The 25,540-nt window shown below is 49.1% G+C and overlaps 1 protein-coding gene across 5 annotated transcripts in view; it reads right to left on the bottom strand.

Moving 5' to 3' along the window:
* Positions 1–25,540, bottom strand: part of PCCB (propionyl-CoA carboxylase subunit beta) — an 840,377-nt gene that overhangs the window by 740,871 nt on the left and 73,966 nt on the right. For all 5 annotated transcript variants that reach the window (XM_030215921.1, XM_030215922.1, XM_030215920.1 and 2 more), the window contains exon 2: positions 22,659–22,778. In XM_030215921.1, coding sequence (XP_030071781.1) covers positions 22,659–22,778 — 120 coding nt within the window. The remainder of the gene's footprint in view (positions 1–22,658; positions 22,779–25,540) is intronic.

Genomic DNA, 25,540 nt, shown 5'->3' with positions numbered 1-25,540 from the left:
TGCGGATTAATACCTTTCAGATATTTGAACGTCTGTATCATATCACCCCTGTTTCTCCTTTCCTCCAGGGTATACATGTTCAGGTCAGCAAGTCTCTGAAACTTGATCAGATCATTCAGCAAGCAACGCCGTGGCAGCCGAGAAGAGGACTTCAGCTGTTGGGGTCCCCCTTCAGCACAGGTACGCGACGGAGTTGGCTTGCGCTGCTATGTTGTGATTGGGCACTGTCGCTGCTGATGCACCCAGAAGTGGGAGACGTCATCATTTCCGAAGATGGATACAGTAGCACGAATGCCTCAAGGCTTATGTCCACGCAGTCAGCTTCAGAACGTTGGAGGTGCATTTTATTATATAGGATGAGACTTTAATTCGATTTTTGATCCGTTGGTGGATAGTACCGGACCCTCTCAGGTGAAGTCTCTGAATCACGCTAGAGGGGTGCCTTGGTTGTGTTCTTCCTTAGATTTACTAGACTCTTGGCGTCTGTTTCATCCGGGTGAAAGAGACTATACTCATCTCTCTAGAGCTCATGACACACAATCACATATAGATTATTTCTTAAGATCGACAAGATGGTCTGCAGCCCTACTTCAGGTGGAGATAGGTCCTAAACACTCAAACTGTACATGCAGGAATAGGCTGGTGTGATCAATGGGTAAATCTATACTAAACAAAACAAAACACCAGTCCTGGAGTACAGAGATAAAGACTCGTGCTCGCTGGAAATTTCCCAAAGATTTGTATTATGACTCTCAGTTTTACTCTTATATACACTCTCAATGGCGGGATTATGCGGATCTTAACAGGGAGAGCTTTCTGACGGATCCAACACTCTTTTGGGAAGTGGCTAAAGCGGTTTTAAGAGGCTACATCATATCTTACTATACACATAAACGAAAGGTGAGAGATGCAGAGTTAATTCGCTTAGAGGCACAGGTCAGGAGAGATAGGCAAATCTTTGGATCTGATCATACTCTATCTAATAAGACTTGTCTACTGGCATCTCAAGCTGCCTTGAACCAGTTGATTCACTCTAAAACGCAAAAGTCATATATATATTATCATTACCAACTATACAAACATGCTAGTAAAAATAGAAAGCTGCTTGCGCAGTTGGTGAAACAGGTAGGGGAACACGGTATGTTTCCCAGTTAAGGGATGTAGAGGGGATTTATCATTCTACAACAGAAGGTATCAATACTGTGTTTAAAAATTTCTATGCACATTTATATTACTCTCTTGAGGATATGGGCCTGGATAGTGAAACGTATCTCTCTGGACAGAATCTCCCCAAGATCACAGGAGTCCAACAAGACCTTCTCAATCCTGACATTTCAGAAAATGAAGTCAGATGGTATATTCTAGACAGTCCTCTATATAAGTGCTCTAAAATAAATCTAATATAATAAAACGCACCGTGAACGTTCTGAAGACAACGTTCTGAAGCCACAAACACTCCCTCTGTAGGGTTCGTGGATTCGTGGTGTGAAGCCAGCCAGCCGTCTCTGCCCCGCCCTCGCGTCAAACGTCATGACGTCGAGGGCGGAAAAAAAAAAAAAAACAATTCCGGCAGCGCAGCGTCAGGGAAGGAGGATGACGTCAGAAGAAGGCGGAACACAGCGAAGGGAAGCGTCAGAAGAAGGCGGAACACAGCGAAGGGAAGGCTAGACGTCGGGAGCGCCGCCTCCTTCCCTGACACTGCGCTGCCGGAACCGCCACAGAGGTAAATTTAAAAAGAAGAAAAAAAAAAAAAGGGATGTTGGGGGAAGAGAAGAGGGTGGGCAGTAAAGTTGAACAATGGGAGCGGGAGGGCAGGGGAGAAACGACAGCATGGATGCGAAGGGGGGGGGGGCATGGATGCGAAGGGGGGGGAGAAGAGGGCGGGCCAGGCTGGGACATGGAGAGAGAGGAGCATGGATGCGAGGGGGGGTCATGGAAGGGAGAGAGGGGACTTGCTGGAAAAGGATGAATGGAGGTGGCAGGGGACAGAGGAGCATGGATGGGCATGGATTGGGAGGGCAGGGCTCAGGGAGAGAGGGGAATTACTGGAAAGGGATGAATGGAGGGGGCAGGGGACAGAGGAGCATGGATGGGCATGGATTGGGAGGGCAGGGCTCAGGGAGAGGGGAATTGCTGGATAGGGATGAATGAAGGGGACAGATGGGCATGGATGGATATGGATTGCAGGGCAGGGCTCAGGGAGAGAGGGGAATTGCTGGATAGGGATGAATGGAGGGGCAGGTGACAGAGGAGCATGGATGGGCATGGATTGGGAGGGCAGGGCTCAGGGAGAGGGGAATTGCTGGATAGGGATGAATGGAGGGGACAGATGGGCATGGATGGATATGGATTGCAGGGCAGGGCTCAGGGAGAGAGGGGAATTGCTGGAAAAGGATGAATGGAGGGGGCAGGGGACAGATGGGCATGGATTGGGAGGGCAGGGCTCACACTCTCTCTCTCATATACAATGTCTTTCTGACTCTCACTGTCACACACTCTGTCTCACACTGTATCACATTCACTCTCTATGTGCCACACAGTCACTCACACACTCGCTTGGTCTCATACACTCACTCTCACAGAGAATCTGTGTCTCACACACACTCTCTCTCTCGCCCACACACACACACTCTCTCTCACACTGTCTCACATACACACTTGCACACACTCTCATTCTCACACACACACTCTCTCACAAACACACTCACACCCAGACTCACTCTCTCTCTCACACACTCACACGTTCACTCTGACTCTCAAACAGTCACTCTCACATACACTCTCCCAAACATACACACTCCGAGGAAAACCTTGCTAGCGCCCGTTTCATTTGTGTCAGAAACGGGCCTTTTTTACTAGTAAATAAATAAGTCTCCAGGAGTGGATGGATTTTCTTCAGAATTTTACAAAATTTTGGTTTCAGAAATCACTTCATGTTTGTCAGTGGTTTTCAATCGTTTTCTTCATAGAAGTGAACTCCCAGAGACCTTGAGAAAGGCCCAAATTGTTGTGTTGTTAAAACCAGGGAGAGACCCCCTTAAGGCAGAGTCGTATTGGTCCATTTCTTTGCTTCCCTTTGAAACTAAACTTTTCACAAAAATTCTGGCTAACCACCTTGCTCGGGTTTTGCCTGACCTGGTGGCTGTGGCTGCCCCCCCCCCCCCCCCCCCAGGTGGGATTTGTGAGGGAATGCTCAGTGGCACGAAATATGAGAAAGATCTTGGCATCACTGGAGATACTGCATCATAATTCTACTCCCTCATTGATTATCAGCTTTGATGCAGAGAAGGCATTCGATCAAGTTCATTGAGATTTCATGTTCATGACATTGGAAACATATGGTATTGTTGGGTTCTTTATGACTGCTATAAGGGCTCTATACCATGATCCTGTGGCGGAAGTGTGGGTGAATGGGATGTCATCGAGATCATTTGGGATTGCAAAAAGCACGAGGCAAGGATGTCCTCTTTCCCCGCTTCTTTTTGTTTTAGTGATAAGATCCTCTGATTCGGGACATAATGGGGGGCAGAAGACTTGACACTGAACAATTTAAGATCTCTGCTTTTGTGGATGACCTTTTGGTGCTTTTGCATGAGCCCCAAACGCCCCTGCCAGCCATATTAGAGCTTTTTGTTGAATTTGGAGATTTCTCTGGATTCAGTCTTAATTTAAATAAATCTGAGGTCCTTACTCTACATCTATCAGAAGTGGAGTGGAAACAGTTAAACTGCCCCTTTAAGAGATCTAGGACGTCTTTCACTTTTCTGGGTATTCAGCTTACTGGGAACCCTGAACAATTATACACAGTCAATGTCGCCAGACTGTTCTCCTCCACTAAGGAACTTCTTGGGAGATGGGAGGGCCTCCCATTATCCTTATTGGGTCATATATCTTTGTTTAACATGATAGTTTTTCCTAAATGGCTGAATTTTTTGCAGACACTACCATTATATCTTTCTAATGGGCAGGGCCGGTCTTAAGGTGAAGCGGCCGCATAGGGCCTCGCGCTCAGGGGGGCCCCGCGCAGCGCGCCTGAGGTCGCCCCGCCCCGACTGCCCGAGCGCCAGTCCTCCCTCCCTCCCTCTGAACGGTGCGCGACGGTGGCGGTTCGCCCCGGATGTCAGCGGGTGGGGGGTGCTCCGCTCCCGCTGCTCCCACCCTGCCCTGCCTTTAAAAAAACAATTTCAAAGCACTGGAGTGACAGGCAGCGCCTCGCGTCTGCCCTGCTACTAAAAATCTCTTCGACGACGTCGTTGGGCCTTCCCACATTGAGTCCCGCCCGCCCTCGCGGTAATTGGAAGTTACCTCAGAGGAGGGCAAGACTCAATATGGGAAGGCCCAACGACGTCGAAGAGATTTTTAGTAGCAGGGCAGACGCGAGGCACTACCTGTCACTCCGGCGCTTCAAAATTGTTTTTTTAAAGGCAGTGAGGGTGGTGGGCGGCAGGAGAACGGAGCTGGTAGGTGGTTCGGGGGGGGGGGGGGGAGAGACTCAGATGGGAGAAGGGTGTGGGTTCTCAAATGGGAAGGAGACTGAGGTGGGGAAGGGGTTCACGGATGGGAGAAGGGGGTGGGGAGGGGGCTCTTTGATGGTTGAAGGGGACAGGTGGGGAGGGGACTGGGGTTCTTGGATGGGAGGAGACTGGGGAGGGGGTTCTTGGATGGGAGAAGGGGACTGGCACTGGGGTCTGAGAAGGGACCATATGGGAAAATGGGGGCCATGCCTGGAGCTGGTGGGAAAATGGGGCATGCGTGGGTCAGGTAAGAGAATGGTTCTGAAAAGGGGGGCCCTAATACAAGGCATGTGGATGAAGGGGGCTGGAACTAGGGGCTGAAAAGGAGGGTAGGTGGGATAAGGAGGCTAGTACTGGAGGCTGAAAAGGGGCAGGGGCTGAAACTGGGGACTGGGGGCTGAAAAGGGGACAGGGAGAAGTGGCTGGGGGGCTGAAGCTCAGGACTGGTGGGAGAAAAGGACTGGGGCTGAAATGGGGGACTGGTGGGATAGTGGGGCTGGAACTGGGGGCTGAAAAAAAGGGGCGGAGAGAGGGGCAGATCCTGGATGGGGGAGCGAGAGGGAGGGCAAATTGTGGATTGAAGGGGCAGAGAGAAAGGGCAGACAGTGGATGGAAGGGATAGAAAGGGCAGACAGTGAATGGATGGGGGAGAGAGAGGGCAGACAGGGGCAGATGGTGGATGGATCATGGAAGGGCCAGAGATAGAGGGCAGATGTGGATGGAAGGGGCAGGAAGAGAGGGCAGACATTGGATGGAGGGGACAGCAGAGAGAGACCAAAGACAGATGCTGGATGGAAGGAAGACAGTGAAAAGAAGATGAGGAAAGCAGAAACCAGAGACAACAAACTGTAAATAAAATATATATTTTTATTTTTTTGCTCTAGGATAAAGTAGTATTGTAGATGTGTTAATAAAAATTTATAATAGAACATGTAAACAAGGTAATCTTTTCATTGGACTAATTTTAATACATTTTGGCTAACTTTCTGAGAACAAAACCCTCTTCCTCAGGTCAGGATAGGATACTGTAAGGTAAAATTATGTATCATACCTGATAATTTTCTTTCCATTAATCATAGCTGATCAATCCATAGACTGGTGGGTTGTGTCCATCTACCAGCAGGTGGAGATAGAGAGCAAACTTTTGCCTCCCTATATGTGGTCATGTGCTGCCGGAAACTCCTCAGTATGTCGATATCAAAGCTCCATCCGCAGGACTCAGCACTTAGAGAATTACACCCACGAAGGGACACTCTGCCCAGCTCACCACCGCCGAAACGGGGGAGGGGAATTAACCCAGCTCATCCCCACACAAGTGGGGGAGGGGAATCCATCCAGCTCATCCCCGCGGAGCGGGGGAGGGACACCACACCCGCCGATGCGGGGGGATCTGGCTTATCCTGCAACCGCAACCGCGGGAGGAGCTGACTGACCCTAACACCGCCGAAGCGGGAGGGGTACAAAGCTGCCCTACAACCGCACGAAGCAGGAGGGAGTGCCGGCAGAATTTTAAGTCTCAATCCAGCCCCGTAAAACGGAGGGGAGAGGAATGCAGCAGCTCACTGTAACACAAACTCGTCTCAACTCTTGAAGAATCCAAGTGAAAAAACTTGAACACGAAGTCTTTCTGAAGTAACTGAAGACTAAACTTGAACCTGAAATGCAACCAGAATAAAAACAGTACAGATATCTGGGAGGGGCTATGGATTGATCAGCTATGATTAATGGAAAGAAAATTATCAGGTATGATACATAATTTTACCTTCCATATCATCATGCTGATCAATCCATAGACTGGTGGGATGTACCGAAGCAGTACTCACCCAGGGCGGGACATTGAAATCCCTGAACTCAACACTGAATCTCCAAACCGTGCCGCCACAGTCAAGCGGTAATGCTTGGAGAATGTATTGGCCGATGCCCAAGTTGCCGCCTTGCATATCTCTTCCAAGGAGACGGACCCGGCCTCTGCCATCGAGGCCGCCTGAGCTCTAGTGGAGTGAGCCTTCAGCTGTATAGGCGGCACCTTCCCCGCGGCCACATAAGCCGCTGCAATGGCTTCCTTGACCCATCTTGCCACTGTAGGCTTAGCAGCCTGCAGACCCTTACGAGGACCTGCAAACAGGACAAACAGATGATCCGATTTCCGGAAATCATTGGTCACTTCCAAGTATCTGATGATGACTCGTCTCACATCCAGATATTTAAGAGCAGAGTACTCCTCTGGGTAGTCCTCCCTACGAAAGGAAGGGAGACAGAGCTGCTGATTCACATGGAAGCGAGAAACAATCTTGGGCAGGAAGGAAGGCACTGTGCGAATAGACACTCCTGCCTCAGTGAACTGTAGAAAGGGCTCTCGACATGAGAGTGCCTGGAGCTCGGAAACTCTTCTGGCTGAAGTGATAGCCACCAAAAAGACTGCTTTCAACGTCAGGTCTTTCAGAGATGCCCTCAACAAGGGTTCAAAAGGCGGCTTCTGTAATGCTCTTAGCACCAGGTTGAAATTCCACGCAGGCACCACTGAGTGCAGAGGAGGGCGCAGGTGCTTAACTCCCTTGAGGAAACGCACCACATCTGGCTGCGAAGCCAGGGAAGCACCTTTCAGGCGGCCCCTGAAGCAAGCCAGGGCCGCTACCTGGACTTTAAGGGAACTGAACGACAGGCCTTTCTCCAGACCTTCTTGCAGGAATGCCAACACTGAAGAAATTGGAGCAGTGAATGGAGAAAATGAGCCTGCTTCACCGCGCTGCAAAGGTACGCCAAACCCTGGCGTAAGCAGTCTTCCTCAGACGCTGCCGCTCAATAGCCAGGCCGCAAGACCAAAGGGGGAGGATCCTCCATCACCACGGGACCCTTATGCAACAGGCCCTGCTCCACTGGCAGCCGCAGAGGATGGTCCACTGAGAGCCTGATCAAGTCCGCATACCAGGGACGTCTGGGCCAGTCTGGACCCACCAGGATTATCCGGCCTGGATGCTTTGCCACCTGGCCTAGCACCCTGCCCAACATGGGTCAGGGCGGGAACACATAGAGAAGCTCTTGTGCCGGCCACTGTTGGAGAAGAGCATCTACTCCCAGGGAGCGAGGGTCCCGTCCTCTGCTGAAAAAGCTCGGCACTTGGCAATAGGCCGATGACGCCATCAGGACTAGGCTCGGCTGGCCCCAGCGCTTCGTGATGCCCAAGAACGCCTGAGCAAATAGCTGCCACTCTGCGGGCTCCAAGGTATGGCGACTGAGAAAGTCCGCCTTGACATTCATGACTCCGGCAAAGAGAGCCGCTGACAGCTGTGCCAGGTTCACTTCCGCCCACTGGCATAGATTCATGGCCTCCTTGGCTAGAGGGGCGCTCTTGGTACCTCCCTGGCGGTTGACATAGGCCACAGCCGTGGCATTGTCCGACAGGACCCGTACTGGCTTCAACGCCAGTACCGGGATGAACTCCAACAGCACCAACCGAATGGCTCTGAGTTCCAGGAGGTTGATAGACCACTTTGCCTCTGCAGGAGACCAGAGCCCCTGCGCTGTCCTTCCCAAGCAGTGGGCTCCCCAGCCCATCAAAGAGGCGTCTGTCGTGACGACAATCCACTCCGGGGTCACAAGAGGCATTCCCGCAGACAACTTGTCTGTCTGCGTCCACCAGCTCAGCGCCTTGCGCACTGCTGGGTCCAAGGGAAGGCGCACAGCATAATCCTCCGACATCGGAGTCCAGCGCAGCAGCAGAGATTGTTGTAGTGGTCTCATAAGAGCCCTGGCCCAGGGCACTACATCCATCGTGGCCGTCATAGAGCCCAACAGCTGCACATAGTCCCAAGCCCGAATAGGAGAGGCTACTAGGAACTAGTCCACCTGAGCCTGAAGCTTGACAATCCGATTGTCTGGCAGGAACACTCTGCCCACATGGGTGTCGAATCGAACTCCCAGATACTCCAGGGACTGAGTCGGGCGCAGCTGGCTTTTCTCCCAGTTGATGATCCACCTCAGGGAGCTCAAAAGAGCAACCACCCGGTTCACAGCTTTGCCGCACTCTGCATAAGAGGGGGCTTGGATCAACCAGTCGTCCAGATAAGGATGGACTTGAACTCCTTCCTTCCTCAGGAAGGCCGCGATGACCACCATTACTTTGGAGAAGGTCCGCGGAGCAGTAGCCAACCTGAACGGGAGGGCTCTGAACTGGAAGTGTCGGCCCAGTACTGCAAAACGCAGAAAGCGTTGATGAGGAGGCCAGATGGGAATATGCAAGTACGCTTCCTTGATGACCAAGGATGCCAGGAACTCTCCTGCCTTCACTGCCGCTATAACAGAGCGGAGGGTCTCCATGCGAAAGTGCCAAACTTTCAAGGCCCAATGGACCCCTTGAGGTCGAGGATAGGCCGTACAGAACCTCCTTTCTTTGGAATCACAAAGAAAATGGAGTAACGTCCCTTGCCAAGCTGATTTTCTGGCACCGGAACGACCGCCCCCAGGCGGATCAGATTGTCCAAGGTCTGCTGCACTGCCACAGCTTTGACCGGAGACTTGCAGGGAGAGAGTACAAACCCGTCTTTTAAGGGTCGGCAGAACTCTAGCTTGTAGCCGTCTCTGATGACTTCCAGCACCCAAGCGTCTGAAGTTATTGTGGTCCACTCGCCCATAAACGAGGACAGCCGTCCTCCAATCTGCACTGGGGCGTGGACCAAGGCCCCGTCATTGGGTACGAGACCCTGGGGGAGGACCGGAGGGAGCACCTCCGGGACGGCGGTCTCTGCGAAAGGAATGCTGCTTGGGGGAGAAGTTCCTCTTGAAGGAAGAGGGGGCAGAGGAGCCCGACCTGCCCGGGCGGTACCGACGGTCTTCCTGAAACCGTCCTCTGGAGGTACCAGGGCGAGTACTAGCCCGAGCCCTGACCTCTGGTAACTTCTTGCCCTTAGACGTGCCGAGATCGGTCACGATCTTGTCCAGCTCGACCCCAAAGAGCAGCTTGCCTTTAAAAGGCAATCTAGCCAGGCGGGATTTAGAGGCGTGGTCAGCAGACCAATGCTTCAGCCAATGCCACCGCCGCGCAGAGATTGTCTGAGCCATGCCTTTAGCTGAGGCTCTCAAGACATCATACAGCAAGTCTGCCAAATAGGCTAAGCCCGATTCCAGGGCCGGCCAATCAGCCCTCAAGGAATGATCCGAGGGGGAAGCCCGCTGCACCATAGTCAGGCACGCCCTGGCCACATAGGAGCCGCAAACTGAGGCCTGCAAACTTAAAGCAGCCGCCTCAAAGGACGACCTTAAGGCCGCCTCCAATCTTCTGTCTTGGGCGTCCTTCAGGGCCGTTCCACCTTCCACTGGCAACGCCGTTTTCTTAGTCACCGCAGTGATTAAATAATCCACGGTAGGCCACAGAAAGGCCTCACGTTCACTTTCAGGCAAAGGATAGAGGCGGGACATAGCCCTAGCCACTTTAAGGCTCGCTTCCGGGACATCCCATTGAGCCGAAATTAAGGTGTGCATGGCATCATGCACGTGGAAGGTTCTAGGCGGGCGTTTCGTCCCCAGCATAATGGCAGAGCCAACAGGGGCTGAGGGAGAGACGTCCTCCGGAGAGGAAATCTTCAAAATGTCCATGGCCTGCACTAACAGGTTGGGCAAATCCTCTGAGCTAAAGAGCCGCGCTGCAGAGGGGTCATCCGCTCCATCCGAGCGGGGATCCGTCTCCTCCAAGGAATCCGCAAAGGACCGTTGGGAGAACTCAGATACGCTGCCCTCATCTACATCGGAGGAGACAAAGTCCTCCAAGGCCTGGGAATCAACCCGAGGGCGTTTACCTCTGGGAACCTCAACCTCTTTACCAGACGAGGGAGCAGGGGCAGCGTTTTGCATAAGGAAGGCCTGATGCAGCAGCAAAACAAACTCGGGGGAGAAACCCCCCAGACTGTGCACTTCCGCAGCCTGGGCAACAGCCCTAGACGCACCCTCAACCGGCGCTCGCAAGAGCGGGGGAGAGACATGCTGCGCATCCAAAATGGCGTCCGGCGCGACACTCCGCGAAGGAGCCGCGCGGGAAGAGCGGCGCTTAACTTTAGCCGCTTTGGTGCCGTCGCCCAAATTAAGGGCATTCATGGCATTAATGTCTCCAACCTCAAGGGCGGCCCAAGAAGAAGCCGTCCGAGCCGCGTGGCCGGCCAAGATGGCGGAGGCGAGGAGCGGGGGATGGGCGTTTATGGCGGGGAAAAACCGCCACGCCGGATGAAGGACCGGGACATTCATCGGTCACGAAACTGTCACCCAACAAGGGCGAATCAGGCTTTAAGACCCCCGCATCCCCTCTAGAAGCGCTCAAGCGACCCGGGGAGCGACTCTTTACGCCCTCGCCCTCCGACGCCATATGCCACGTGGAGATAAATCGGGGAATCCCCTGCCCGCTATAAAAAGGTAAAAATTACCTGCTTTCCGCTCCGAGCTGTAACGACCTGGTGTCCCAGTGAGTAGCTGCAATGAACGTTTAAATAAACGTCGAAATAAATGCCTTTAAGGACGTTCAAAAATTATTTTTTTTTTTTTTTTTTTAACGGAGCCAGCGGGAGGGGGGAGAAAAGGAGGGACCTGGCACCACCAGGTTTGCACTTGCTCAAAAGAGCCCTCAACCCCAGGCACTCAACAAAACCTAAAAATTAGGCTTGGAGGCCTAGCCAGAGCTGCTGCTGTGTGTGACCACCACCTGCTGAGATAGAGAACATACTGGGGAGTTTCCGGCAGCACATGACCACATATAGGGAGGCAAAAGTTTGCTCTCTATCTCCACCTGCTGGTAGATGGACACAACCCACCAGTCTATGGATTGATCAGCATGATGATATGGAACAGCACTATACTATATTGACCTGAGGAAGGATGTTTTGGCCTCTGAAAGCTAAATCTATTAGTCCAATAAAATGGTATTATTTTATTTTCTATATCTGTTTTATTTCTATTTGTTAATTTGTAAAGTGGTGATTGGTATTTGTTAGTTTATTTTCAAATTTACATCTGCTGTCTTTATATTTTGCACAGTACTAGGGAACATTTTCTGTTTCTGTGGTGTTGCATTGTATGCAGAGTCTGGCATCTTGGGGGTTCAGTTTAATTTTTGTCTAAATAGAAAGTTTAAATATTACTACTTATTCTATAGTGGATTAGGGTGTATCTGTGTTTGTGAAAAAGACATGGCTTTCAGTTGGCATTGACTGTGCAGGATCGACGATCTGTGCTATTATGTCTGGTTTCATTTTACAATAGGTGAATTGATGTTCTAGTGCTCACTGTAGTGTTTTAAGATGTTTTCCTTTTCTTTGTGTGATTCGAAGAAATGACTGCTTATGGTATGGTAGAATTGCTCTATAGGTCCTGAGTGTTTTGTATTCTCGGCATACCTAGTACTGGATTTTGGAGGGGGGTGTTAAAAAATGACCGGGAGGGAGGGGGAGCTGGGAGGGAGAGAGGCCTTGGAGCTGGGGGGGAGGGAGAGAGGCCTTGGAGCTAGGGGGGGGAGGGAGGGGGGCCTTGGAGCTGGGGGCCCTAGGGGGGAAGCCCTGGAGCTGGGGGCCTTGGAGCTCGAAGGGAGGGGTGGCTGGCCCTGGAGCTAGGGTAGGGGTAGAGCTAGGATGGGGGCAGGGCTAGGGTGGAGCCCCATCAAATTGGTCTGCATAGGGCCCCGAACTTGCTAAGACCGGCCCTGCTAATGGGGACTTAAGAGTTCTAGAGAGTCTGCTTTCAAGATTCTGTTGGGCGAGGAAAAGGCCACAGACTCGTTTTCAGAATATGGTGGGTAGTTGGAGCAGAGGAGGTTTTGGCTTGCTCGCTGCGTCATCTGGGAGATTGACATTTTGGAATTGAGCACTACACACCGGTTCAAATGGAAACTGCTCTATGTCATCCTCTGCACTTACATTACGTATTGCAGGCCTTACTTTCAGCATTGCTGTTCTATCTCCGTACAAGTGTCCTAGTTCGCCCTTTAGTAGCTTTATGGCGTGACATGGCAAAACTTTGGTCATTTGATCCCCGCTGTAGTAGACTTTTGCCCATTCATGGTAATGGAGATTTTCTCCCGGGAACAGGAAACCCATGCTTGTCACTTTGGGTGGATACAGGAAATAATTCTATACAACATTTTTTGGAACCAGGAGGTAAAATCAAGGCCCTAGAGTCGCTGCCTCTTCACACTTTAGACTGGGCAGACAGATTTGCCTATAAGCAAGTGTCTTACTGTGTAGCAGTATTGCCGAAGACCTCACTTGGTGTTGATTTGTCCACAATGTTTCATGAGCTTTATGAGATGGCATCGAATGACTCTATATCGATATCACTGCTTCATAAGAGATTATTGCAGTATTGTTCCCAGAGGGATCTTAGACTGGTTGCTCATCATTGGTTAGAAGACTTGCAGATACTGATCACATCTTGAGATTTGTTTAAATGTATGAGTTGGGTTCTGAAGTGGGTACGCAGCGCAGAGCTCAGAGAACGTCAAGCAAGAGTGATTTTTTTGGGGATTATACCTCACGATCGAGGTTGTATAGAATGGGTGGTGTAGATTCCCCCCAGTGCAATAGATGCAATCGTTCCCCAAATACTTTTTATCATGCCATCTGGGCTTGCCCAGCAATTAAAGCCTTCAGGACAAAAGTGATTAGGTTTTTGGAAAGAATTATGAGACAGATGTGGCCAGAAAGTGTTATTTTGGAGTATGTCGCCCCGTTGAGGGTTGGGACTGTCCACCAAAATTCTTTAATCCACAAAGCATATCTCAAAAGGTAAGAAATGCATTCTAGCAAATTGGACTAAACCTGAGGTTCCCTCCTACTGGCAATGGCGAAACAGATTTCATGCATTGCTTCTGCTAGAGCTTCGGGATTCCCACTTAAACTTATCAATAGAAATCAAACAAAATAAAACATGGAAAAGAAAATAAGATGATACCTTTTTTATTGGACATAACTTAATACATTTCTTGATTAGCTTTCGAAGGTTGCCCTTCTTCGTCAGATTGGAAATAAGCAAATGTGCTAGCTGACAGTGTATATAAGTGAAAACATTCAAGCATTACTATGACAGTCTGACAGGGTGGGAGGATGGAGGTGGGTGGGAGGTATGCATGGGGACATCAAAGCATATCATTGATATTCTAACAGGATGGGAGTGGATAGGTGAGGGGTGGGGTGATCAACAGAGAATACAGCTTTATGGTTTATAATGGGCTAGGAACCCCAGATCCTTGTTAAGTCCTTTCTGTTGGGTGTTAAAATATTCAATCATTCTGACTTCAAAGGTCTTACGTTCTTGTATGGTTTTAAAGTTACCTTTCAGTATTCTCACTGTGAAATCACTGGTACAGTGTCCTGGTTCTGTGAAGTGCTGTCCCACGGGGGTGGGGGCCCTACTGGCTGTATTGTTCATGTGATGTCTATGTAAATTGAATCTTGTCTTAAGCATCTGGCCTGTTTCTCCAATATAGCATCCTTCGTTACATTTTTTACACTGAATGATATATACCACATTGGAAGATGAGCAAGTGAAAGATCCCTTTAGGTTGAATATCTTTCCTTTGTGGATAACTGTGGGGTCCTGTGAAATATTTTGGCATAGTTTGCAACTGGATAAATTACAGGGAAGTGTGCCCTTCTGTTCCTTTTCAGTCTGTGATGGAAGTTTACTTCTGATTAGCTTGTGTTTTAAGTTGGGTGGCTGTCGGAAGGCCAGTACTGGTGGGGATGGGAATATCTCTTTCAGTAATTCATCCTCCTGGAGTATAGGTTGTAGATCTCTTATGATTTTCCTCAGTTTTTCCAGCTCTGGATTGTATGTCACTTGGGAATGATATATCCATAGCTTAGCACATCGTGCACGTAGCCATATTCTTAACCAACTTGGTGCACTATTAGGTTCCTGCTAATGTTTGGAATCTGGTTTTATGAGGGGGGGGGGGGGGGTAAGGACCTCTCACTACCCAATAGTGGAGATTAGGGTCTTCTTTCATGGAGCGGGGGGGGGGGGGGGGGGGGGGGTTGGTGTGGGATTTCCCAAGGGGTAGTCATGGGCGAGGGAAACATTGCAACACATTTAAAAGTGGAATGACTGTAAGGTCCTTTTCTTTTTCTGTTTTGTTGGAATTTGTGTGTATTAGTGTTGATGGTTGTGCACTTGCTGACTAGTCATTAACAAAATTTGTTGCACATAAACAGGGAATATAATTCCTGGGAAGGGTGGGTTAAAGGGAGAGTTGGGGAGGGGAGAAAAATTGTAAAAACTTTTTGATGTTGGATTTTATCTCCATGGTTTATTATGGCTGTTTTGATATTCAATTTGATATATCTGGAGCTTGTTGAACGGTTTAAACATGATGGAACATCAATAAAAATTATTGAAACATAAAAGTATTTCCATGTAACTTCCTTGAGTATCCCCTAGTCTTTGTACTCTTGGAATGAGTAAAATAAATAAATAAATTCACTTCCACTCATTCTCACCACTCAGGATTTTGTATACCTCAATCATATCTCCCCTCATCCATCTCTTTTCCAAGATGGTAGGAGGGGATAACACCCACATGCTTAGAATGGTGCAACCTCAGACAACAAAGAATGAAAAATTATCACAGTATACTTTTAGCATGATAAAGTTTTTTTGGACAGCATTCCCAAACACCATGAACCAGCCCTCCTCTCACAGGGTAACAGTGAGCCACAGGGGAAGAGCAATCAAACTTACTCCTGAGTCTTCAAAACTGAGGGCCCAATGTTCAAAACTTTCTAGGCTTGTAATGTTTCATTTACTCCGGTTTTAGCTGGTTTTGCGCGTTTGTTATTGTGCACAAAGGGTTTCAGCACTGCTTTTGCCATTTGCGGACGCAGCAACAGAAAATGCTATGTAAATTTATTAGAACAAGCTTGTTAGTATTAAAATGAGCATTCTGTGTGATGCATAAATGTTTCAATGCAATGCACAGAAGGGAGCACCTATACCTGTAATGTTCAAAAATTTCCAGCAGGTCTGAGGTGGCATTGTATGTGAGAGGGCAGTTTCTCAGTAGAGTAGTCTGGCTTGTAATTTTTAATAGTATCTGCACTTTTCATGTGCATGTATCAGATGTGTTTTCTGCCCAGAATAGTTGTGTAAAAAAGAAAAGTGTAATGGAACAATAAAAAAAAAAAAAAAAGAAAAGAAAGAAGTAATCAATCCTCCATGAATGCATATGACATTCATCATAGACAGGAAAAATGGTCTGCTTTATGGCACAATCTCTTGTGAGGTTTCTCTTGCTATAACACTTTGCTGCCATATGGCGTGGTTGTTGCCATTTCTGCTTCCCCTCCTTTCCTAAGCACTTGCAGAACATCAAAACTTACCCCATGTGCTAGGTGCTTTCCCTACCAAGCTGCATGCAGACTTTCTGTGCATCCTATTTGCTTGCGATTTCCTTTGAGCATCGATCTTTGTTCCATGTTCATTAACATAGTAACATAGTAGATGACGGCAGAAAAAGACCTGCACGGTCCATCCAGTCTGCCCAACAAGATAAACTCATATGTGCTACTTTTTTTTTTTTTTTTTAATTTTTAGAAGTCTTTATTGAAGTATGGAATTCAGAACAAAAAGAAAAATACGTTCAATTCAACTCAGCTCATATCAATACAAGCTACAATAAATGTTTCACCAATGGCAGTCTTGAAAAGATAATGAAATTCTGTGTCCACTTAAATTTAGATCAAATTACACTTCAAAACATTTTTGATTTTATTATTAACCCTATCCCCCCCCCCCCCCCCAAGCCTTGTTCCCTTCATCAAACACTTGCATTCAAAAAAGGTTTCCAGGCTTTTTCCCACTTTGGCAAGATTTTATGTTTAATCGCTGTCAATCTCTCCATCTCACAAATATATTTCACTTTCGTAATCCAGGACACCAATGAGGGGACCCGCACCACTTTCCACTGCTGAGCCAAATTCATGCGGGCAGCGTGCAAAGACCCCCTCACCAGAACCCACTGATCAGCCGTAAGACCAGCTGGCCTCCAGCCCAGAATGAAAGTCAAAGGATGCCACTGCACAGCCCTTCCCGTCCAGACCTGAATTCGCGCCCGCACACTTTTTCAATATGCCTGCGCTTTAGGGCAGGTCCACCAGATGTGGCCCATAGTTCCTACTCCTCCACACTGTCTCCAACAGTCCTTTGAAACATGATTGTACATACGATGCAGCCTTAGCGGGGTAAGATACCATCTATAAAATATTTTAATGGCATTCTCCTTTACGGCTATGGCCCGGGAGGAGCGCAAGATCGTCCTCTCAAGCCTAAGCCAGTCCCGCCTCCGGTAATGTGAAATTTAACTCCTGTTCCCACCGCCGCCTGTGCAATATGTATGGCTTAATCTGTGTGCCCACTAGCTCATACAAGTGAGTAATCATACCCCGCATGGGCCTTGAATTTACACACACCTCCTCCATAGGATGTACCTCTCTTTTCATGCATTCTAAATAGCTTGGTCCCTGCAGAAAATGCTGTAATTGTATGTATGCATATCTGTCCTCGGGCCTGAGTCCGTAGTCTTCTACCAGTCTGTCAAATGATATCATGTCTGCACCCACATGTAACTGCCCGCACATATCTAACCCCAATTCAGCCCACCTGCAAAATGTGGTATTCCCCACTCCCGGGCTAAAGCTTGGATTATCTACTATGGGCGCCAACCCAGACACCACAGGCTGGTGGCCCTCAAACATACGATCCCAATAGTGGAATGTAGCTTGAACGGTCGGTGGGAACTTGTCCACCTGTCCTCTATGTTTACTCGGAAGCCACATTAAATGCCCTAATGTTCGAGTCCCAACCAATGCTTGTTCAATGTTCACCCATATTTTGTGATCTTCCTTTCGGAACCACTCCACCGCTGCTCTCGACTGTGCAGCGCAGTAATAACCATATAGGTTGGGCACCCCCAGGCCCCCATCCCTTTTATTTTTATATAAGAAAACTCATGGCAAACGCGGTCTTTTGTTGTTCCAGATAAATCTGACCAGACTATCCTGTAACCTCGACAGAAAGGTTCTTGGGAGTGTAAGTGGTATAACCTGGAACAAGTACAACAGCCAAGGCAAAATATTCATTTTAAGGGTCGCTATTCTCCCCATCCAAGATAAGCTCATTGGCATCCATCTCTCCGCCGTATTTCTTTCTGAAGGCCCGGGTAATTACGTCAAACAATGCCGACAAGTTATTCGGAATCTGCACCCCCAGATATCTTAGTTCCCGTTCCTCCCATTTAAAAGTAAAGGATGTCTTCAATGATTCTAACATGGCCTCTGGCACACCCACAGCTAGCCCAATTGACTTACTCGCGTTAAGTTTGTATCCTGACACTCGAGTATATCTCTCTATCTCTCGCATAACATTGGGAAGGGATATCAGGGGTTTGGTTAGTGACAATAGTACGTCGTCCGCGAATAATGCAATTTTGTATTCCCGTCCTCCCACTCTGACACCCGCTATGTCTACATTCTCCCGTATGGCCTCCGCCAGAGGCTCCATCGCCAGTGCAAATAGGAGAGGGGACAAAGGGCATCCCTGCCGTGTACCACGTTCCAGCTTGAAGGCCTCTGAGTTCCCCCCGTTAACTCATACACACGCCCTTGGGGAAGTATAAAACGCCCGAATCCAAGTTCTGTAAAACTGTCCAATCCCTACTCTCTGCAGAACTTTGTCCAGATAGCCCCAGTGGACCCTATCGAATGCCTTTTCAGCATCTAGTCCTAACAGCACCATCGGGCTAGCTTTCTTTTGTGCTTGAAACACCAGGTCCAGCGTTCTACGAATATTGTCTCCTGCCTGTCTTTTAGCCACGAAGCCAACTTGGTCCGGGTGGATCAAGCATGGTAACACCCTTCCCAGTCGATTCGCTAGTACCTTTGCTAATATTTTGACATCTGCGTTAAGTATTGAAATTGGTCTATACGCTGCACAGTCAGTTTTATCTTTGCTTGGCTTCGGTATGACTGCCACCCATGCCTCCATCATGGTCTTAGGGAGAGGAAAGCCCTCTCTCACCGAATTAATGACCAGCGCAAGGTAAGGGGCCAACATTCCCCCAAATGTTTTAAAAAAACTCATTGGTAAATCCGTCAAGACCCGGTACCTTCCCGGTTGGCAGAGCTTTGATAACCTGAAGCACTTCAGCCACCTGTACAGGAGCTTCTAAATCACTCTTTTGTTGTTCTGTCAGTCCCCTTAGTCCCCTATCCTTCAGGTAGTCCTCAATTTCACCTGTCTGTACAGCGGCATCCTCTGAATACAAAGATTCGTAATATTGTGCAAATCTTTCCCTAATCTGTGTTGAGGTATGTAACATAGTTCCCTTATCATCCTTCACTCTCAGAATGTGTCTATCTGCTCTCAGCTTTCTTAATTTATTAGCCAATAACCTCCCAGGTTTATTTGTGGACTCATAGTACACCTGTTTCAAACGTGCATGTACAAATTTCAAGCTTTCCTCATGTATATCTGCTATCTCCATTCTCAGCGCTTGGAGCCTTCGATAATCAGACAGAGCCAGAGGCCCTGTATCCGGCCTCCAAGGCTCCCAATCTCTCCATGCACTGGGCCAGCCGTTCCTTACGTATTCTATTCTTCTGGCTAGCACACTTTACAAAATATCCCCTAGCCACCGCCTTAAAGGCGTCCCACACTACGTCCAAGGCCAGCCCTGAGTCCATGTTATGCATAAAATACTCTTGCAATACCGCTATAAATTTAGCCACAACTGCTGGGTCTTGCAGAAGAGAGTTATTAAGTGTCCATCGTTTATCTCTCGTCTCTTCTCTCAAAGAGGGGAGGTCAGCCCACGTCGGCGCGTGGTCTGAAATAGTAATATGGCCTATGTGGGAATCCCCTCCCCCCTCCGAGAGAGTCTTATCAACAAATATATAATCCAATCTAGAGTAAGACTGATGCACCTGGGAATAGTAAGTATAATCTCTCCTTCTAGGGTGTCCCACTCTCCACACATCATATAACCCCATCTCCTCTACAAAGATCTTCAGGGATCGAGATATCTTCCAATCGTTTGGAGCTGGAGACTTTGACCTGTGTAGTCCAGGTTACATGGTAGCATTAAAATCTCCAGCCACCAGCAACTTCCCTCTGGTAAAATCCTGCAGGTCTCTACGGAGTCGCCCAAAAAAGCGCTCTTGTCTCTCGTTCGGAGCATACACGTTAACTAGAGTGTACTCCTCCTGCTCCAAAAGGACGTGTAAGAAGAGATATCGTCCCTCCGCTTCCCTTCTCACATGTAGTATCTGGGCTTGTACATCCCTATGGAACATAATAGCCACCCCTCTCTTTTTGGCTCCCTTGGCATCAGAGGCAAAGTACACTGTCGGGTATTGTTTAAAGGCCAAATACCTCTCGTGTGTTTTTAAGAAATGAGTTTCTTGTAGGAATACCACATGTGGATGCATCATACGTAATTCCCTCCCCAAGGCATGTCGTTTATACGGAGAGTTCAGGCCCTTTACATTAAAAGTTAGTAACTTAAAATTAGCCTTGAACCTCTGCTTTTACATTGCCTTTTTTTGATGAAAAGTTTGTGACCCTCACAGTCCACACTCTTATGATCCTTTCCCTCCCCCCTGCTGCTTCCCTCCCAATCTGTCCCCTTAACCCTGTCCCGCCCTCTCTCTACCCCTTCCCCTCCCCCATCCCTAATCCCCCCCTCTATCATTGCCCACCAACTAGCGCTTACTAGCACTACTTGGGAACCAGGAGAAAGAACCCCCCCCCCCCAGCCGAATTGAAAGTAAGATTGGATTCTATGAACCCCCAGAATATGACACTCGATCTCCCGCACCCCAACCCCCCCTAAATCCCTCTCTTAATCCAACTGCGAGCCTCTCCCCATACTCTTATGCAACCCTTATTATCATCCCTCCAAATTCAGAATGCTCCCCCATACTTCCCGGTAAGCAGTAACTTAGATAATTCACCCAGACCAGAGCCCAGTCTCTCATGTCTTGTCCACAGTCCTTTTGCTTGTTTTCTCCACTCGTTTCCACTTCTGCATTCGATTCTTGGTAGATGATGCCATACCCACAGGCACAGTATCTGTCGGGGTCAATCCCGCTTCACGCAGGACCTTCCATGCCGCCTCTACCTTTCTGCAGCGGACATTTTCTCCTTTTAATGCAAAGCAAAGAGCGAATGGGAAACCTCATCTGTAGGCTATTTTTTCCTTCACCAGGATCTCTATAACCGGTTTCATGGCTCTCCTCTGGGTGAGGGTAAATGTAGATAAATCCTGGTAAATCGCCACTCGTGCTCCATTAAACTCCAGAGAAGGGTTCTGGCGCGCCCTCTGCCATATTTGCTCTTTGCTGACATATGAAGTGAATCGGACCACTATGTCTTGTGGGCTGTTGTCTCTGCTTTTACCCAGCGCTCTATGGGCTCTGTCCATGCCCATGGCTGCAGCATCAAAGCTCTCTCCCATCAGCTGCTCGCATATGGTTCTCACCACCTTCTGGACATCTTCCATATCCTCACTTTCCGGGACTCCCCTGAATCGTAGGTTCTGTCTGCGCCGATTCTCAAGGTCATCCATCTGGTACTGTAGCTCCTCCGCCCTCTCGTCCAAGATCCTTAGTCTCCTATCCACCTCTACATTCTTTCCCTCCTGTTCATCTGCTTTCTCCTCCAGCACCTCCACCCTGCTCCCCAGCTCCCTCAAGTCCGCACTCAGCGCGTCTACATGCTCCAGGATTTTGTCCTTGGATGCACGGATTTCGGCGCGAATAACCTCCAGGCATTTTGTCAGGTCAGCCGGGAGAGCTGGTATCAGGGCAGAGTCGCCGGCGCAGAAACAAGCAGCTTCGGAGTCGGCCATCAGTGAGCCTCGTGGTTTAGGAGAGGCTGGCTGCGTTAGGCCCCACGCCAACTGCCTCGTCGAAAGGCGCTCATTATCTCGCGGGAGGGCAGCGATTTTTTTGCTCATATTGATGGCGAGGTATCTACCGTCACGCCAATGCTGTTTTCGCCCGATATATTGAGGATTAGCGCAGTTACTGCTGTATAAATGGCGAGGGATCGCGGAGCGAGAGGATCAAGCGTGGTTGGGAGGCGGGGCTAGTGTGGGCAGACATATACGGTCTATGCTGGGGCTGGTGGTTGGGAGGCGGGACTAGTGCTGGGCAGACTTATACGGTCTGTGCCAGAGCCGGTGGTGGGTGGCAGGGATAGTGCTGGGCAGACTTATACGGTCTGTGCCAGAGCCGGTGGTGGGTGGCAGGGATAGTGCTGGGCAGACTTATACGGTCTGTGCACTGAAGAGGACAGTACAAATAAAAAAAGTAGCACATATGAATTTATCTTCTTGGGCAGACTGGATGGACCGTGCAGGTCTTTTTCTGCCGTCATCTACTATGTTACTATGTATTCGGCTGCGTGACGTCACTTCCTCAGTCATATGTGCTACTTTTTGTGTATACCTTACCTTGATTTAAGTTGAGCTGAGGCTATAAATGCACGCGGCTGTTAAACGACAGCTTTTGAGGATCAGCCCTTCAAACACCAACTTTCCTTGTTGACAGATAAGCTTCAATGACAGCAAGAGAGGGAGAAACCTAGACCACTAGGTGTTACATGTAAGGACCCAGCACCACACTGGCCTTCACTCCTATTGCTGAACTGGGAATCAGTAAAGTAAATTGACCAGGAATAGGACTGAACAACCATCCACCATCTGCCAGAAAAAGAAAAATACTGGAGCTGACAGGGTCCTTATGGACACAGCACAATTCTATACTCTTCATCTCCACCTGCTGATTGATGGCCACAAAACCTATAAGTCTTGAGCTGATCTGGTGGATGCTGCGGAATGTACTATTAAAATCATTCCTCCCACTGAGAAAAAGGTTAAAACTTGAATAAGGGCAAAGAAACTGCATGACTTGTTACCTGGGGTGGTAAGCAGCGAAGGCATAAACACAGAAGTTAGTGCAGTGAGTAATTCTAGATCATCAAGTGGTGAAATATGCCATTTCCTTGGGTTAGACTCATCTACGCCAGCTGCTGCCCTAACCCCCATCCTCCCCCATCCCAATTCCCCCACCCCAAGGAGGATATTCAGTGCTGGGAATCTAGAATTACACATACCTTATTGCTGTCAGCATCCATCCCAAAATCTGCACATCGATGCTCCACAAACATGTCATACTCCATAAAACTGTCAGAATCCAGCAGCAATAGTACACGCTCCCTGGCTGTCAGCTTTCCCTAGAATACAACAAATAAACTATCAGTGAGTAATTACAAAACATGAGAACAGCAGTATGGTAAAAAGAAGAAATTATGATTTACCGGATAATTTTCTTTTCTTTAGTCAGCGACACCGTTCTGCACAATTGTGTTCCACCAGGTGGAGAAAAAGAAAACTGAATTCTATCAGTGACATATAATCTGTGGTGCTCTCTGGAATAATCCAGCATGCATCTGCTCAAGCAGCAGAAGGTCCTTCTGTAACGCACCCATGCACCATCAACCACTGCAGCTGCAATGATAGTTGTGAGCAAAACACCACAGATTGGCACTTGCATATAAAAGGAATTAGCCATTTCACAGGAACCCTGTATGGCTGCCAATCATAAAATCAATCTTTTTTTTTTCTCAACTGAAGTGGAGGAGTGGCCTAGTGGTTAGGGTGGTGGACTTTGGTCCTGGGGAACTGAGGAACTGAGTTCGATGCCCACCTTCAGGCACAGGCAGTACCTGTATACAAATAAGTACCTGTATACAATATGTAAGCCGCATTGAGCCTGCCATGAGTGGGAAAGCGCGGGGTACAAATGTAACAAACAAAAAAAAGAAGAGCAGAGTACACCCAGAAACCCGGGATAAGGTCTCCCTAGGGCGAGATTGCAGTAGGATCAGCTCCACCATTCTGTACTATGTACCAAGGCAGGTCTGTTGGGCAGGGAATGCAAAGCCTCCCTGGATGACAGCTGTGCCAAAGTCCAAGCGGTCACTAGTCAACATGTCCAAACTGTAGTGCTTAGCAAAAGAATGGAGCTTCGACCAAGACACCGCCTTGCACATCCCCTCAGGATCCACTGCCCAAGCATCTACCTAGGGGGCAGATTGAGCCCTAGTACAGTGGGAATTCATTCAGCCCGAGGCACTGGATGATTCCTGAAGATGTAGGCGGACTCAATAGCACCTGGATCCACCTCGCAAAGGAGTCCTTAGAGATCTCCTGGCTCTTCTGAAGGTCATAGAAAGCACAAAGAGGTGGCCAGAGAGATAAGATTCATTTAACTCCCCCCTCAGGTACCAGAACAATGTCCTCCAGAGAAACTTGCTTGTGCAGCCTCCGATCCACAGCAGCCAAATCTCCTGCCCAAAAGGAGTACAAGCAGACCTCCTGATTCAGTGGAACAGAGAAGCCACTTCTAGCAGAAAGGAGGGGACCATACTCAGGGAAACCAAGTGCTCTGTGAAGTACAGATGTGGTCCCAGCATCACACTGCCTACAGCTCAGAGATTCCACAAGCAGTGAAAGCCACCAGAAACACCTTCTGGATAAGCAAGCCCTTCATGAAAGCAGAACAGAGACTCAACCTGAGCACCAGAATGAAGTCCCACAAAGGGAAGGAATGGTGAACTGAGGGGGGGGGGGGGTGCTGAGGAACCACTCCAAAGCCAGAGAAGTATCCTGCACCTTCCCATGAAAAATGGCCAAACCAGGAACCTGAAAGGAATGGAAGTAAAACCCAGACTGGCTCAATCTGTCCTCCTTTTTCTGGAGACATATGGTAACCCTCGGGGGAGCCCAATGCCAGCCCCTGATCCAGGCCTGGCTGCACAAACCCCAAAATATCAGGAATCTAAGCCCTCCCGTGAGACAGAGCCCGTCTCTATAACAAGATTTTGAAAGCTCACCAGACCCTGACATAAGCCTGGGGACGCAGGTTTCCTAGAGTGGAGCTACATAGAGATCACAATGGGGGAGGATGCAAGCTTCCTTAAGCATCTCCCCTCGGTGGCCAAACCTTAAGCATCTCCCCTCGGTGGCCAAACCATCTGACTGCAGGCTCTTTTGAATCGAATGGGTGAAGCCCTGAAACCGAAAGACCCAGGGGCCCCTACAGGTCCCATCTGGACCCTACTTGCAGTTGGACCAATGGGGGGATAAGATCATGGGGACTGAGGAACCTCATGCTGCTGAGAAACATCAGCAGAAGAAAAATGTGACAAACAAAATGGCTGCTGTTCCCACCAAAGGCATTGGGACCATGGGTCCAGATGCCTCGGCTGAGAGAACAGCAGCAGCATTGGGACCAGCCTCAGCCCGGGACTCCAGCAGCCCTGCCGCTCTCCGGCTCTCTCAGGGTGCTGAAAGCAGGGAAATCCCCTGCACGCTCTGCTTTTCCATGTGCTCTGCTTTTTCTTAAAAGGTGCAGTAGCAGCTTAATAACACCTTTAATCCCTTAAACAAGGAAAAAGCTAACCAGGCCAGACTGAAATAATTTGGGTAGGTACCGTATTTTTCGGACTATAAAACGCACCGGACCATAAGACGCACCTAGGTTTTAGAGGAGGGAAATAGGGAAAAAAAAATTTTCCTTTTTCCCTCCTCTAAAACCTAGGTGCTCCGGTGCGTCTTGTCCGAATTCGGGATCGCCCTCCCCTACTCACGTCAGCAATGTTCCCTGGTGGTCTAGTGACGTCGGGGCAGGAAAGAGCCCCCTCTTTCCTGCCCAGCGCGCTGCTCTCCGTCCTCCTCCATCCTCCTGTATGCTGCCTGACGGTCTCGGCGAGATTCAAAATGGCCATTTTGAATATCGCCGAGACCGTCAGGCAGAATACAGGAGGACGGAGGAGGACGGAGAGCAGCGCGCTGGGCAGGAAAGAGGGGGCTCTTTCCTGCCCCGACGTCACTAGACCACCAGGGAACATCGCTGACGTGAGTAGGGGAGGGAGATCCCGAACTCGGGGGGAGGGCGATCCAGAATTGCTACCTTCGGACTATAAGACGCACC

The sequence above is a fragment of the Microcaecilia unicolor genome, chromosome 10 (genome assembly GCF_901765095.1).
Source record: "Microcaecilia unicolor chromosome 10, aMicUni1.1, whole genome shotgun sequence".
Classification (NCBI taxonomy): Eukaryota; Metazoa; Chordata; class Amphibia; order Gymnophiona; family Siphonopidae; genus Microcaecilia; species Microcaecilia unicolor.
Note: the sequence above shows the minus strand (reverse complement) of the source record. Positions and strands in the feature narration are given on the sequence as shown.